This window comes from Syngnathoides biaculeatus, chromosome 14, assembly GCF_019802595.1.
Source record: "Syngnathoides biaculeatus isolate LvHL_M chromosome 14, ASM1980259v1, whole genome shotgun sequence".
Lineage (NCBI taxonomy): Eukaryota > Metazoa > Chordata > Actinopteri > Syngnathiformes > Syngnathidae > Syngnathoides > Syngnathoides biaculeatus.
Genome location: NC_084653.1, coordinates 28,227,963 through 28,244,163, shown reverse-complemented (window position 1 = coordinate 28,244,163; position 16,201 = coordinate 28,227,963). Strand labels below are relative to the sequence as shown.

Here is a 16,201-nt window from a genome sequence, read left to right as displayed (position 1 = left end):
TCCACTTGTAAAACGTCGAACTATTTAAAAAAAAAAAGATATTTTTGTTCGGTTTGCACTTGCTTGACTTTATTAAATCGTATTTGTATTATTATTAAATGACGAACCTAAAAATGTGCACTAACTTCAAACAATTTAAAGGTCAATTTTATTTCACATCTTTTCAAGATATGTTTTTAATTAGCAGGCTTCGCAAGAAGAGTTTTAATTTGACATGCAATATGTTGGAATCTTCTTTCACGTATGGATTTGGGGATTTTTTTTAATGTTGTTTTGCCTTTTTAAATTATGACGATGTGTGTGTGTGTGTGTGTGTAAATTTGATAATATTTGGTCCCTTGTCCAATTTGCATTTTATGATTATATAATTATTTTTTGGATTGTTACAACCCAATTTATATACTATTGTTGTTTTTAATAGTAGTAGTAGTGATTATTCTATATTGTGTTATTATTGCATGTATCCGAGATGATTTTCTGTGCTCGTGTTTTCATTTTGTAGTTTAAAGAGAGAAAGGGCGCCCCCTAGCGCACACACCAACCTCAACACGTGCACGTGTGCTGACTGCGTGCGCAGATTGACACGAGAATGTCGAGCACGCGCTTTGGTCCGAGGACAAAATGACGACTTTTCACTCGTTTCCACGCGAGCTGCGCTGGACCGGATCCACTTTTGAAAAGCACAAAGTCGCGCACGCGCTGGAAGCAACGAGTGGAAAGTTGTGGTCACGACTAACGAGAAGCACACGTGGATGGGACGGGTGGCCGCGCGTCGGGGTGTCCGTGAACGCAACACCACGTCCGCAAGTCCTCTTCCTCATCCTCTTCATCGCCACAAAGTTAGCGTCGTTTAATTGGTTTTAGGAGGTAACGCCCCCCCACTCCAGGTCGAGGTACCAAATGCACCAACTCCCCACGAGCGTACGGCAACCATTTTGAGACACAAAATGTCCCGATTTGAGGCGGGCCACGTTCATTCCGGAGGGAGAGCGACGCTCTTCGCCGAGAACGACGGAGCGTTGAGGAAGGACAAGAAGAACAAAGACAGCACCTAAGCAAGCTCCATGTGCCGCATCCCAAATGTCCCGAGCGCTCGGTCGTGCAGTCACCGTTTGCCCGGCGTCCGTCCTCAGCTAACTGGATTTTCGAGCCACCTGGACGGAATCGTCGGGCTCTCGTCCACGGCAAGCCAGGAAATCATCGAGGGTGCCGTCAGTCGCCGTCCTGGAACGCAAAAGTCACATTTTGGACTCCCGACAGCCGACATCTTTCATGTCCACTTTTTAAGGACGCCGCATGCGCCACATGCACTGATCCTCACGTCAGCGTCATTCTTTCATTTGGTGTGTTGGTGATGATTCAGAATCGGCTCTATTGGCCCAGCATGTAAACAAAACATACGGAAGTTTTCTGCCTTTTTAGTTGGAGGTGCCCGAGTACGGCATGCACGTTGCGGAGCACAGCAGACAGACAAACTTTGATTTTTTTTTTTTTTTTGAACTCACAGCTGTGCAAAGGATGCAACCTTTTAGCGTCTCGAGCAGTTAAAAGGCCTATCCGAGTGAGAGTCCCGCGCGATGAACAATGTGCAAAAAGCGTCCAGACTTCAAGGAGCGGATGCAGGTTCAAGCGACTCGTCGTGCGATAGTCTGCGACCGTGTCGATTGTGCAAATGTCCCAGATACTCCTCGGGTACGAGAGGCGAGTATTGGTCAACGACTCGGGGTAGAGCGTTGGCAGCGTGTTGCAGTTGAATTGCACGTCAGCTGCTCAAGAATTTCAGACCCTGGTGTGATTCCTGCTGATTTTGGTTTGCATTCTTCGGAAGAGCTGGTGGCGGGTGGCGTGCAAGTCCTCAAGGGTGGGTCGGGTGGTGCCGACAATCTGTTCAGCAGTTCTGATTGAGCGTTGCTGTCAGAGTTTGCTGTCCTTTTTTGTGGCAGCCCAAAACCAGACGGCACTGATTCGATGACCGCCATGTAGGACTGGCTCGGCAACTCTCACCCGAAGCCGCAGGAAGTAAATCCTTTGCTGGGCTTTTTTGAGGATGGGCTTGATGTTGGTCTCCCACTTCAGGTCCTGTGAGACCAATTCCCAGGAACCTGGAGGTGTAAAAGGCTTTACAAAAATGTTCTGATTCGAGCTACAGTCAACCGCCGGTATTTGTGGGGGCTGGTGACCGGGCCGGACTGCCTATACTGTGCTGAAAAGCTGCAGAAAATACAGGACACGAATTGATGTTATGTTTATAAATGCCAATTATATGTTTTTATTTTTGGAAAACCCAAAATGAATCGCCAACAAGCGTTTTCGAGACTGATTACACCGCCCCCCACCCGAAAAAAGGCAAAAACAGCAGGAAAAAAAAGTACTCAATACTACTTATCGATCAAAGTCACCGTAACGTTGTACTTTTGTCCGCCGCTTGAGGGCGCCCTGACGACCACCTGATGCACTTGGGAACGCTAAAAGTTTGGGCAGCAGAGGAAAACTTCCGCTCACATTCTGTGAAGATCATGATCAAGATGATGACATTTTGATGTGGACATTTACAAGATACATTTGGGAACAGATCCCGCTTGAGGTGAGTCACGCGGGGTCGTCGAGATTTGTAAATTTATCAACATTTGAAATGACTACCAGATAATCTAACGTCATTACTTGAAAGAAATGTGTTGTGACTTCATCCTGTGGCAACAAAACAAAATAAAATTTAAACGTAGACGCTCGCCAATGCAAGCCCCGCCTCTTTCTGACAGGTTTGGTTTAAAAAAACAAAAAATGCTAACTTGATAATTTCGTTGAGATTTCACAAACCGGCCATGTCAAAGGGCAGCAGTCGCAATGAGAAATGAAATTCTTCGATAGTTTTCCTCCACCGACTCGAAGACAAGGACGGGGAGGTTGGCCAAACGCATCCAAACCTTTGGAACGTCATCTGAACATCAAATATGGAAGCGGGAAGTTTCTCGCTTCCATTTTGGGAAGCAGCCAATGGCGTTGGCCCGTGACGCGACGTCATCGGCGTGACAATATGGTGCCCCGCCGTCACCGCGGGAGTCCATTCCAGCGAGAAGCGGATCCGACGCGGTCGTCTCGGCGAGTCCGGTCCAGCGTTCCTTCTTCCGGGCCGGGTTTTGCTCAGCGTAGCTGTCGCGCCGCTAGGCTCTCGTGCGCTCGCCTGACTGTTTGTTTGTTTATTATTATTATTATTATTATTCTTGTTTTTGGGGAAGTGGAAGGTTTCTCTTTTTCGTTTTTGTCTTCGGACTCTGGGACGCGTTCGGACTATCCAAAGTCACACATGGGACACGCGTGCCGCGTCCTGGCTCGCGTCCGTCCGGCTCAGTGAGTGCGGGGATGTGCGGCTCGGCGGCGGCTTGGCAGCGGCGTGCAGGCCGGGGCCGGCCCGGGGCCGCCGCGTGACGGCCGCCGCGCTCCAACCGAGGCCCGGCCGCGGGCACCCTGAGTCGGGAGAACGTTGCCTCTTCCGTCCGTCCGCCGTTCGCTTTCTGCCGGCCGTCCGGAGGCTTATGGAGCGCACCTGAATGCGGCCTGCGTTGGCATCGTGAGAGCCGGGTAAGCAGGACGCGGCCGTCGGCGTCTCTCTCCGACGCTGGACGCTCGCCGCTAGCTCGGCGGGTTAGCCGCTAGCCGTCTTTGTCTGGCGCACGACCGGGGAGGGCGCCGGGCGCTTTGCTTCCATCGTCGGACGCGTTTTTTTTTTTTTTTGCGCGGGCGGACTTCGGGAGCGAACGCACCGGTCGGTCGCCTGGCTGCGATGACGTTCGGGCCGCTTTGTGCGTTCGCTCCCGAAGTCCGAGCCGTTTTCCGGCGTGCGGTTGATCTTGTTTCTCGCCCGGGTGGATGGAGAGCAGGCTCCGGTGTACCCTCAACGACGCCAGTGAGCAAGTTTGTTAGGAGCATTTGTTCACTCGGTGTATTTCTTAGGACACTTGACGTTGTCACGGAGAAGAGAAGAGAAAAGAAAAGAAAAGAACGGACGACACGCTGGGGCAAAATTCAATTTTGTAAAATTGCTTGCAGGAGAAATTCCAGACACTCACAGGTTAAAATAACGTAAACGTATAAAGTTACTGTGTGGTTTAAAAAAAAAAAAAAAAAAAAAAAAGATTCTCGTAAGAATAAGAATTAAAAAAAAAAAATAACACCGTGCCAGGTGACATTGAAGTCATAAATGAAGATTGACATTTAATAATAGAACTCTCACACGAGGAAAATTCGAATGACACTTGCTAGCAATCTTTAGCCTTGTTTTTTTAAAGCGTATCAACTTTCATGTTTTCTTTATGCCGTGAGAGAACCCGTTTGGCTCTGATGGTGTTACATAAAGTGCCGTGTAACGTTCACTTTTCAACTTTAATGTTCTTTCGCATTTGTGAATCCGAAGAAATGCAATCTTGCTAGCGCGTCCGATAATGGATCTCGTTAGCCGTGTAGCGGGCCTACGCGGGCCTCGAACTCGGTGTCTCCAAATGAAGCTCCATCCCGGACCGATATTCGATGTTTGCTGCTCGAAGCAACGTTTTGTGTGTTTTTCGAGCTGGCGGTGTTCACCCGGTGGAGCTGTGACTTTTTTATTGACGTGCATTTCGGTTTTGCGTGAAAGTGTCAGCGAGACGCAGCCCGACGGCTCATCTCGGCTAGCATGCTAACTGGTAGCTTGCTCGCTAGTCGGGAGTTGGCCTTCCTTCTTGTGCTGAGTGGCTTGACCTTACGCACGTTTGCATTTATTTGACATGTTTTGACCCACTTAACTTGACTCTTAAATACGTTGGTGAGTTTAATAAGTGCCCTTGTTCATTTTTGCCCAAAATGCCTCCAAACGTTCGTAACGTGGCGAATGTGAATCCAGCTACGTGATGTCAGTGTACTTCTCTTCATCGCAAACTTTGTCACTTTACGGGTTCACGCTAACCAGTTGCCTTTTTGTCAAGTCATAATCAAAACGCCATAGACGGGCTATTAAAACTTGCATCCATGCTACGGTAATTAAAAAAAAAACCACAACACATCTACTTTCCCGCAGCGCATGCAAAGAGAACACAGCAATACTCACAGGCATATATTCTCTTGACATGACATGCTGGCAAGGAAAAAAAAAAGTTTACATTTAATTGTACATAAAGGTAATCTTCAACCCTTTTCACCCATACTTTGTATGTAAAAGGGGCACTTTTAAATCAAATGTATTATTAAACACAAGTGTTGCATGTCTTTCAGCAGAGCTCAGTGCTGCCCAGCGCGAAGGCTCACAACTCAAAATTCAGACTTGCACGTATAGTTTAGAACCCCCTTCAAAAACTGCGACATAGTACGGATGTAAATAAGGAATTGCAATCTAACGGAAGGATACTCTATCTTAAAATGTTTCGTGTCGTGCAGGAGGCCATGCGGGAAGCGGAGCGGCGGCGCCGGGTCCAGCCCTGAGGCGCCGTCCTGCGGCTGGGAGGAGCGCGCCCCTCCTGCGGCCTCGCCCGCGGCGCTCCGGGACGCCCCTACTAAGATGTCCCTCAGCAGCGGCCCTGCAGGCGGCAAAGGTGTGGACTCCAACGCGGTAGACACGTACGACAGCGGCGATGAGTGGGACATCGGTGTGGGCAATCTGATCATTGACCTGGACGCCGACCTAGAGAAGGACAAACTAGAGATGTCCGGCAGCAAGGAAGGCGGCGGCGCCATGGCCGCCCCGCCGGGCGCCGTGGCCGCTTTGCCCGACAACATCAAGTTCGTCAGCCCTGTCGGCGGCGGGCAGGGAAAAGACAGCAAATCCAAATCCAAGCGCAGTAAGAACTCAAAAGAAGCACTGAAGGCGGCCACGCCGTCGGACGCCGTCAAGAAGGAGCTTCCGGGTCGGGACCCGGCGGCCCAGAACCTCAACTCGGCCCTGACCAAGGAGGCGACAAGCCCGGCAAAGCCTCCCGGGTCCCCTCGGCCGTCAAGAAGGACAAGGACGCCTTGTCCTCAAAGACTAAGAAGGACAAAATGGAGATTGACAAGGAGCCGGCGCTGCCACCCGGGGTCCCCCTCCTGCCTCCCGGGGCCCCTCGCGCCAGCCCCTTTGAGGGCCAGCAGAACTCTGAGGCCCAGGCCGCCGCCGAGCACTTGGGTCACGTGGCGCTGGAGTCGGCGGGGATGGGCCAGCCTGTCACCATGACGGCAGAGGAGGAGGAAGACGACGAAGAGGAGATGCAGAATGTGGAATGTCGAAACCTTAAGAAGATGCTGTGCGGGGAGAAGGTAAGACCAGGAGACCGCCGTCAATTGAGGGACGGTTTTGATGAACTCAATTGATGGATGGGGTTGTGGGGCGCTAACTCTGCTAAGTTGACCACAAGAATTGTCATGCAAGCATATTTGTGCCAACCGGGACCAATTTGCGATGCCGGAACAATTTGGACACTCTCCATGTTTACCGCACAGACTCTTCTTTCATACAGGCGCACTGTTGGCCCCGTGAAAAACGACAGAGGAGCGTCTGTTAAGTAGTTTTAAGACTCTAATGGATGTCTTTCAAATGGTAATCGCTCGTGCGCTAATGTTAGTCACAAATGTTGACCCTTTGCCAAAGGCTACTTTTGTCTTCTGTAAGTACAGCGAATATTATCTGAGAGAAGTCCAGCACTCAGAAAAAGAATAAAATGTATGGTAGTGGTTTAAAGAGAGTTTTTGGGAGGGGTGTGTGTGTTCATAATCGATTCTAAAAAGAGTCGATAATGACAGTCCAAATTCGTTTGAGTAACTTTCCAATGTTGTAAGCGCAGGGCATGCACTCCCTCTGTCTAGCTGGGGCTACACCAATGTGGCCCAATTTGCTCCTGACAGGCGCGAATGCACGTCGGCAAAAAATATCTCGATTGATTTGAATCCATCAAATTCGTTGACAAAGATTTGAAATGGCGAAACGTTTTGAGACCTTGTTCTGCTTCAAATTCACACTCCCCTTTATTGGCCACGCATGTCAGCAACACAAAGAGTTTGTCTCAAGTAGTTGGAGGTGGTGCTTGACTGTGACAATGGATATTGTAGGACATAAAAATGTACTCTTTGGAGTCGTTGAGCGATGGAAGGTTGGTTACCAGTCATGAGGTAACACTGGTCCAGTGACAATTGTGCAAATAGTGCAGATAGTTTTCAGGCAAGTGTGGCAGCACCAAACCAGACTGTGATGGATGAACCAATTCAATCACCAGTGTAGGTCCCCCGTGTCAGGTGGTACTTCCTCTCAAGCCCCCGGAAGTACATCCTTTGCTGGCTGTTGTTGATGTTGGTGTACTTCAGGTCCTTCAAAAACAAACTCCCAAGAACCCAACGCTGGACAGCGTGAGGGGCAGTTGTGGCGAAGGATGCCTCCTGAAGTCCACGATCGTCTCAGGAGGCTTAAGCGTGTTCTTCTCCAGGTTGTATCAGCTGAACCAAAGCTTCGCCCTCTCCATTTCCTGCCAATACGTAGACTCGTCGCCGTCTTTGATGAGGCCAATGAGTGTAGTGTCATCCGCAAACTCGAGTAGTTTGACAGGCGAGCGCAGTCCTTTGAGTAGAGAGAGAAGAGCAGTGGGGAGGGAACGCAACCTTGGGGCGCCCCAGTGCTGATGGTGCATGAAGATGAGGTGCCCTTCCCCAGCCTCTCCTGGTCTGTCCTGTAGTCAGGAAGTTGTCAGTTCATTATAAGATGGCAGGCCGGACGCTGAGCTGGAAAATTTTGGAGGTGTGGAGAACGGGGAAGATGGTTTTAAACGGAGAGTTGAAGTCCACGAACAGGATCCTCTCTGAGATCCCCGTGTTGGTGAGCTGTTCCAGGAGGAAGTTCAGTCCTGCGTTGAATGTGTTCGCCACAGACCTGATTGCTCAGTAGGCTAACTGCAGGGGCTCCAGCAGGGGACCCCCGGCAGGCTTTTGAGGTGGTCCAGCATGAAGCCTTCACAGGACTTCATGATCACAGATGTCACGGAACAGGCACGATGCGCCATTTGCACATCTGGGCACTCGCGCCTGAGTAGCGTCTGCACCCGTTGCACAATCGGTTGAGGAGTGTCTCTTCGTATGAAGTCAGTCAAACAGTTCTCAGACTCATCCAAAGCTGCACCAGGAATAGGCCGCTACGAGTCCCTCAGGCTGGCATAGCAGCTCGCGTGGTGCATAGAATGACTTGGATTTTAAAAATGGCGACTCCAAGTCTACTTTGCAGCCTGTGTTGAGCTCCGTGACGTCGGTACACCCATTTTGCGGTCAGGAAGCGTATTCTGCCACCGACAGCACCGTCGGGGATGCGTTGACAAATCCACAAACCACGTTGTTCGTCCCCGTTGTTGACCGGTGAGCAGAGTTCCGAGAGCTAAATTCAGAGGGGCGGTCTGTATTCGGAATCCACGCGGTCACAGCTTCAACTGCGCTCGCGCAGAAACTCCGTGGCTGTGTGAACGAAAGTCCGCAGATGGTCCACGAAGTCTTCCCTTGTGTAACTAAGTTGCATCATGTCTCCAAAGATGAAGAAAACAGACGTAAACGGCGTGTTACACTACGGTATGGTCATTTGAATTCATGTCCTGTTTTTGGGGTGATTTCAAAAAGCTTCATTTCCTACATGATTAACCGAAAAACTAAAATACAAAAACAAGTTTATCGCGGCAGACCAAGATCCACTTTTGGGGACTGGTGCATCTCTCTATTTATGTATGTCTCTCTTTCAACCCCACTCCCGCCATTTCTTGAGTACGCTCGGAGCTCGCGTTCTGCCATTTTGTGATATGTTAGCTTAGAATTGAAAGATTTAAGCATTTGTACTGTACGTGACTCAATAATTAGTCTTTCTTTACAGTGGATGAAGAACCTCTTCCTGTGAGTATTCTGTTGTGTACACGTGCTGCTCCACCGTCAGCGTTCTGTCAAATCGCAACGACGGTCGCGAACGTTTGGCTGCGCCCTTTGTTAGCACTGATCCGAGGCAGAGCCACGCGCTGGTTTTAACTGCCAAATGGTGTGCGCCCCCCTCCAGATGGAGTCGCCCAGCCTCACACCGGCGCCGCCCCCCCTGCGCCTGCTGGCCGGGGCGGCCAACAGCGACATCTCGTCGCCGTGCGAGCAGATCATGGTGCGCACGCGCTCTGTGGCGGTCAACACGGCGGACGCGGCGCAGGCCACCGAGCCCGAGTGCCTGGGACCGTGCGAGCCCGGGACCAGCGTCAACCTGGAGGGCATCGTGTGGCAGGAGACGGAAGATGGTCAGCGCCGACAAATCCGACTGCTTCTACTCGTTATAAATGTGCTAATTCTGGTGGCGGGAATGAGCCAATGATTCCAAACGCGCTCAGAACCATTGGCCCATTTTCTACAGCCTAATCACTTTTGGTGGACTTTCTCAAACCTGACACCGGAGAGATCTTAGCTGGTTTGGCCACATCAATAGAAAGGACTTGGATACAAGTCTGCTAAAACTACCTTCTGTAGTGACTTGTGAGGGGAAAAAATATGAATCATTCTTTGTTCCCGAATGACTGGAAGATGTTTTTGTGCTGGTGGCAGGCATGCTGGTGGTGAACGTCACGTGGAGGAACAAGACCTACGTGGGAACCCTGCTGGACTGTACCAGACACAACTGGGCCCCCCCCAGGTTCGTTGACACAACGGACGCTACGCAGATTTTCAAACTTTCCTTGCCTGGTACAGACGCACCACGCGGAGATTTGGGGGAGCGGGGGAAAAAAACAAACAAAAAAAAATCTGGCCTTTAACACGTTGGGGAGAAGTGTGTGTGTGCGCGCGCTACGCTCCGATAAGCCAATAAGATCAGCTCCGAAGACCACACGCGTGTAAAGATTCCCTTCCGCTACCATCGATCGAGAATCCAGTGCGCTAAAACGGGAATCTCGTGTAATCACTCGCGATCTGACAAGGCACAACTGAGATACGTCGCCAAAGTTTTCCCGGAGGGACCGCAGGCCGTAATCTTGTAGCGTGACGCGGTCGTCAGACGTTGTGCGGAAGCCACTTTGGTACATCTGCTCGGACGCGTTTGTTTGCTTCCTTGTTCTTCAGTCAGGTCGCTTCCTGATTGACGACATTCCATTTCACGCCGAGCGGCGACTCGTAATTTTAATATTCGATTAACACACCGGAGAGCACAAGCTGGTCTTGTCAAAGACAAAAGTTTGACGTCCCCGCCCGATTGCCTTTGTCCGTAGCGGGCCGAAGCCAGTTTGCCCGTCGCGCTGATGACGTTGATGTCTTTCAGGTTCTGCGACTCGCCCACCAGCGACGTCGAGATGCGAGGCGGGCGCGGCCGAGGCAAGCGGATGCGACCGGGCGGCGGCGTGCCGGCCAACGACAACAGCACGTCGTCGGACAACAAGGGCAGCGGCAAGACCCGCGGGGGGGCCGCCAACGCCAACGGCAAAGGGCGGCGCGGCAGCCAGACCGTCGGCGCCGCCGCCGCCGCCGACGACGCCAAGGCCAGTCCCTCCTCCGCCAAGAGGAAGAGCAAGGCCGCCTCCGACATGGAGCCCACCTCCAGCTCCGAGGACACCAAAGCGTCCAAGCGCATACGGAGCAACTCCACCGGCGCCGTCCACCCCCTCGCCGGCGGGAAGCCGGAGCCCCCCGGCCCTCCCCAGGTAGACCGCACGTGCCCCTCGCCCGTGCTCATCGACTGCCCCCACCCCAACTGCAACAAGAAGTACAAGCACGTCAACGGGCTCAAGTACCACCAGGCGCGCGCCCACCACGAGCACGACGCCGACAAGTACCACCCGGCGCCCGCCCACCTCCACCACGACGCCGACAAGTACCACCCGGCGCGGCCCCACAGCCACGAGCAGGACGCCGACAGCGAGTACGGCGACGATCCCGGCCTCCACCCCGACGCCTCCTCGTGCAACGGCGCCGCCATCTCCCCGGCCCGCTCCGCCACACCTAAAGGCCGGGCCTTCGACGCCCCCTCCCCGTCGCCGGGCAAGCAGCCGAGCAAGCACGGCAAGAAGACCGCCGGGGAGGGCGAGCCCGACGGCACCGACGGCGAGTGTCTGACGGACGAGGCGAGTAACGACGGCGTGGACGACAGGAAAGCCAAGAAGATGGCGGCCGGCGGGAAAATGGACAAAGTGGCCTCGAAGGCCGCGAAGCCCGGACGCCCCGTTGCCCCCGCCGGCCACCCGGTGCCGCCCGCCTCCTACAACCTGCAGGCCGCCTCTCCCACGCTGGGCTCCGTGACGCAAGCGGCTCCAAAGAGCAACCAATCGAAGAACCCCGCGCTCGTGGACCCCGCCTCCAGCCCCCTCGCCAAAGACAAGAAGAAGAAAGACAAGAAGAGGAGAGAGGCCGACAGTCCCAAGGGGCCGCGGCCGGAGGAGGGATTCGCGGAAGCGGGCGACGCCCTGCTCAACGGTTCTTCGGAAACGCAGCAGAGCCGCCTGGCCAGCATCAAGGCGGCCGCCGACAAAGTGTACAGTTTCTCCGACAACGCGCCCAGCCCCTCCCTGGGAGGGGGCGGCAGGACAGAGGGCGCCGACGGGGGAGTGTCCGTCCAGACCGGCAGCCCCGCCTACTCCGACATATCTGATGCGGGCGAGGACGGGGAAGGCAAGGCGGACGGCGTCAAGGTGAAAACGGAGCCCGACCCCAAGAAGGCGCTGTTCTCTCCTCAAGGGCTGCCCGCCAAGGAAGCCCCCTACTACCCCAACTACGACGCCTACTACCCTGCCGGCTACGTCAACCCCGGTCCCGCGTCGGGCGCCGCCGCGCCGCCGCCGCCGCACGCGGAGGGCCGGCCCAAGAAGGAGGAGGTCCCCGAGGGGGCCAATGAGGTCAAGGTGAAAGCTGAGCCTCAGGAGGAGAGGAAGGCGGAGCCGGGACCGCCGCAGCCGTCGGTCATCCAGCAACGTGCCAACGTGTACGCCCCCCCGCCGCTCTACTACAACCAGTACTACGCCCAGCCGTACTCGTACTCCCCCGACCAGGCCTACCACGCCCACCTGCTGGCCTCCAGCCCCGCCTACCGCCAGCAGTGCGAGGAGCGCCAGAGGCTGGCCGACAAGAAAGCGGAGGGGAAAGCTGCGGCGGGGCCCCCCTCCCTGACGCCGGCCCCCGTCCTCGCCAAGCCCAAGGAGGCGGGGCCGGGGCCGGAGCCGGCCAAGTCCGTCATCATGGTCAAGAGCGAGGACGCCAAGGCCGCCGCCCCGCCCGAGGGCCTCAAGATGAAGCTGAGCGAAACGGGCCACCACGGGAAGGACGAGGCCGCCATGTGGTACAGACAGGTACGGGGGGCGGGGGGGGGGGGGGGGGGGGGGGGGTCGGGGTTCGAGCCCAGCCGGCGGTTCGTGAACACAATCGGAACATTTTGCGTTCAAGTCGAAGGGTCCCATCTCACTGCACGCCGTCGTCACGTCGCGACCGAATCCTTTTTTTTTGGTCAAAAATTGAGCTCCTCAACTCACGTAGACTTTGGTACAGAAGTGCGGGACCAGTTTGAACAGGAAAGTGAAACTGTAAACATTTCTGTGTGAGAGTCTTTTACTGGGTGGGCTTCATATTCAAGCGCGTATTTATCAACTCCTGTCATAAGTTAAAAAAGACGTCACTGCAACTGCTTTTTTGGGCGCAGCCTGACTGAACCGATCGCCGGTCAATCGCAAGAGCGAATGTGTGTTTTGGGGGGGTGTGCACGCTCCTAACCGACTGGCGCCCGCTTTTGGCAGGAGCCCGACGCCCGCCTTTGGCCGTACGTGTACCCCAACAAGTACTCTGACGCCCCCAAAACGCTGGAGGAGGAGCACGAGAGGAAGTTGAAGGAGGAGCAGCGTCTGCGGCTGAAGGAGGCGGCGTCGCAGAAAGAGGAGGCCAAGGAGGTTCCGGAGGGCCGGGCGCAGGCGCCCCCGGAGGAGCCGCCGCCGCAGCAGCAGCGGGCCGCGGCCAAGGAGGTCCGGGCCGCCCACGTTCAGTTCTCGGCCCCCCTGGCGCAGCACCAGGGCTACGTGCCCTACATGCACGGACCCTACGCCTACGGGCAGGCCTACGAGCCCGGGCACCCCGGACACCCCGGCTACAGGGGCGTGCCCTCCGTCATGATGCAGAATTACCACGGTAAGAGCGGCGCTGGCTGCGCTTGTCGCTACGGCAACCACGGACAAAGCTCAAATTCAAACGTGCAAAATGCAACCGGGAAAACGACAAAAGCAAAGACATATTTGTGATGGGGCTCACGTGCGAAAGAGGGGAAAAAGCCGAAAACATTTCTGGGATATAACACGGGTCATGTTTCAGTATCTTGGCTATAATAAATATGAGATTGTGATTTACTTTGACTTGACCTAAGTTCTAACGCTGGACCGGTCTGTTCATATATCGAAATGCAAAGGGTCACTTTCCCCGTGGTACGCGTAGAAAACTTATCCCCCGTCCGTGCTTTATCGTCATCAATGGATTGACGAATACATACGTGACATTTTAACAATACATCACGAGTGGCGACGTGGTTCCAATCTATCGCCAGCTTGTCGCCACAAACGCTGATTTTGTTGAACTCAACTTTCGGCATTTTCGAAACATGTTTGTGTTTATTCCTTGACAGGCCAGTGAGTTGAATTTTTCTGCAGATTAAATTTGTCACATCAAGAATTTTAAATACCGTTGATCATGTTCTACTAATATCAGTTGAAATTGGAAATGATTATTTCAGAGTTTTATTTTGAATTTGCAGTTATGTTATTTGAAGGTCTTGAGATTCACACGCTCAACTTCATCTGCGGGCATGACTGGTGGACCCCACCCGTACATTTTTCCAAATATGAGTGACTGCTCCCAAAGAGGCCCTGTAGCTCAGTGGTTAGAGCACTGGTTTGATAAACCAGGGGTTGTGGGTTCGTATCCCACTGGGGCCTCCACTCCCTGTAGCTCAGAGTGACTGCTCCCATACGAATCCATCGGAGGAAAAAGTTCAAACAAATTGAAAGTGACCAAAGTGCAACGCTGGCATGAAAAGCATAAAAAAAGTCCTTTCAAAGCTGAGACCACCAAAAGTTTGGCCTCCTGACTGGAGGTCGGGCCGCCTTCGACCAGCTGAAAAGGGACCGGGTCCGGTTTTTTTGTTTTTGTTTACACACTAATAAATTGCTCATTTATTCGCCAGATGCTAATCTGGAAGCAATAATCTGCGGTGTGGAGGTTTTGTTCCAGTCCACCGTGCAAAACGTGAAAATGTAAAATTTACCGCGGGATTTGAAATCCGAGTCCTCAGAACTGCGAGGCGGGCAAAACATTTCAGGCAGGGAGATTTCTAAAAAGAAAGAGCGAGAAGCACCGCTGAAAAAAAATATTGAGCGCACACTTGAGAAAAAAAAAAAAAAAAGTCTCACCCGACCCGCATCTGCTTTCAGGGTCGTACCTCCCCGCCGGTTACTCCTTCTCGCCGTACGCCGGCAAAGCGGCGGACGAGGGCGCCGGCGAGAAGGCGTCGCGTTCCAGCCCCACGGTGAGGGCGGCGGCGGCGGCTGCGGCTGCGGGAGCCGCCGGCGAGGCCAAAGCGTTGGAGCTCCTGCAGCAGCACGCCAGCCACTACAAGAGCAAGTCGCCCGCCTCGGACAAGGCGGCGCACGAGCGCGACGGCGAGCGGCCCCCCCGCTCGTCGCCCTCCCAGCGCGGGCTGCCCGCCCACCATCAGCACCACCAACACCACCACCACCTGGCCTACCCGCTGCTCGCCGGCCAGTACGACTTGGCCTACGCCGCAGGTGACCCTCGGTTCCCGGGCTCCTTTCTTGAACCTTTTTGCCGTCCGTCCCTCCGTCCCGGCCAAACCCGTCCGTCTTTTCTCGGCAGGCTTGTCGTCGTCAGCGGCGATGGTCGCCAGCCAGCAGGCGTCGGCGCCGTCCGTGTACCCGCCCCCGCGGAGGTGAGGAAGGGAGCGCGAGGGCTCGGTCGCCACGACGACGGGCGAGTCCCGGCCCCGCGGCGTCTCGTCAAGTACAAAACACTGTGGAGTGACCAATCAGAGCACAGCTTCGACAGGGCGCGGCTTCCGCTTCACCCCCTGCACTGTGGCGTGTGTGCGCGCGCGCGCGCGCGAATGTGTAAATAGTGTACAGAGGAATAATTTTAAGAGCTTGGATGCTGTTTTGTTTCCTTTTTTTTTTTTTTTGTCTTGGTTGTTTTTCTACTCTTGTGAATCCTAATTAAAAACATGTAGCTGGACCGACCAGGCCAGGCCAGGCCAGGCCCCGCCTCCTCAGTGCGCCCAATCAAAGGCGTCCCGCGTTTCCGCCGTCTCGCCGCCTTTTGCCCTCCGCAAATCGCCGTCACGCGGCCACACGGGGGCGCTGTGACGCTTCCGGCACGGTCGTCGCGGTGCCTGGTTTTGAAGGCCGCTTCCGGCGGGAACCCGGAAGGTCAGGTGCGGGTCACACGTCGACGATGACGATGGAGGATAAACGACAAAGATTTGAAGTTTCAAAAAACCACTTCAAAGTCCGCCGCGAGGCGAGTTACACGCCCAAAATGTTCAAAGTATGCCCGTTTCTTTGGGGTTGTCCCGTTAGGGAAAAGCTCACATTCGTTTGGCAGTTTTACACCAAAAGCCCTTCCCGAGGTGACCCCGGCGGGACGCGAACTCACGACCTCTCATTTACCAAACCGACGCTCTAACCACCGAGCCACGGGGCCAAAAATCACACGAGGTTGTCGATCACGTGACTTGAGACCTGCAAAGGGGGTTGCCACAGTCATCCTAATGTTGAAGATTTCTTGGAAAGCAGAGACAGAAACTGCTGCTTGCATCCTCATCATCATCACAATTGTCAAAGAAATGGATTCTTTTTATCCATTATGTATCCCAAGGGTCATTTATTCAACCTTGTTGTATATCAACAACATACGCGTTTGCGCTCATTTTTTTTTTTTTTTTGTTAAACGCACATCGTGAGCGGAAACTAAACGCGATCCTTTCCGATGACTCGGCTGTTAAGGTTTTGGATCGGGTGTCCGTTGCCGCTTCAGACTTTTTTTTTGGGCCCGGCTCGTTAATGCCAAATCGATCAATCGGCCTTCATTAGCGTTACCGCCCAGAAAGTCGCCCGACGTATTTTGTTTGAATGAAGCCCGATGACTCGACTTTTTTTTTCTTTCTTTCTTTTTAATTGGAAATAGAACAAGGACAAACAAAACAGCACCTTTAAATGTACATCGTAATCAACTT

General features: G+C 53.7%; 1 protein-coding gene across 1 annotated transcript; it reads left to right on the top strand.

Annotated features, from left to right (window-relative positions):
- The first annotated feature begins 655 nt into the window (after positions 1-655).
- Positions 656-15,201, top strand: LOC133511733 (zinc finger protein 609-like). Its single transcript, XM_061840600.1, is given in 9 exon segments — positions 656-2,584; positions 5,407-5,918; positions 5,921-6,261; positions 9,017-9,242; positions 9,544-9,631; positions 10,253-12,269; positions 12,711-13,095; positions 14,388-14,741; positions 14,830-15,201. Coding segments are annotated over 8 exon segments (3,879 nt in total). The 5' UTR covers positions 656-2,584; positions 5,407-5,527; the 3' UTR covers positions 14,907-15,201.
- Positions 15,202-16,201: the final 1,000 nt, after the last annotated feature.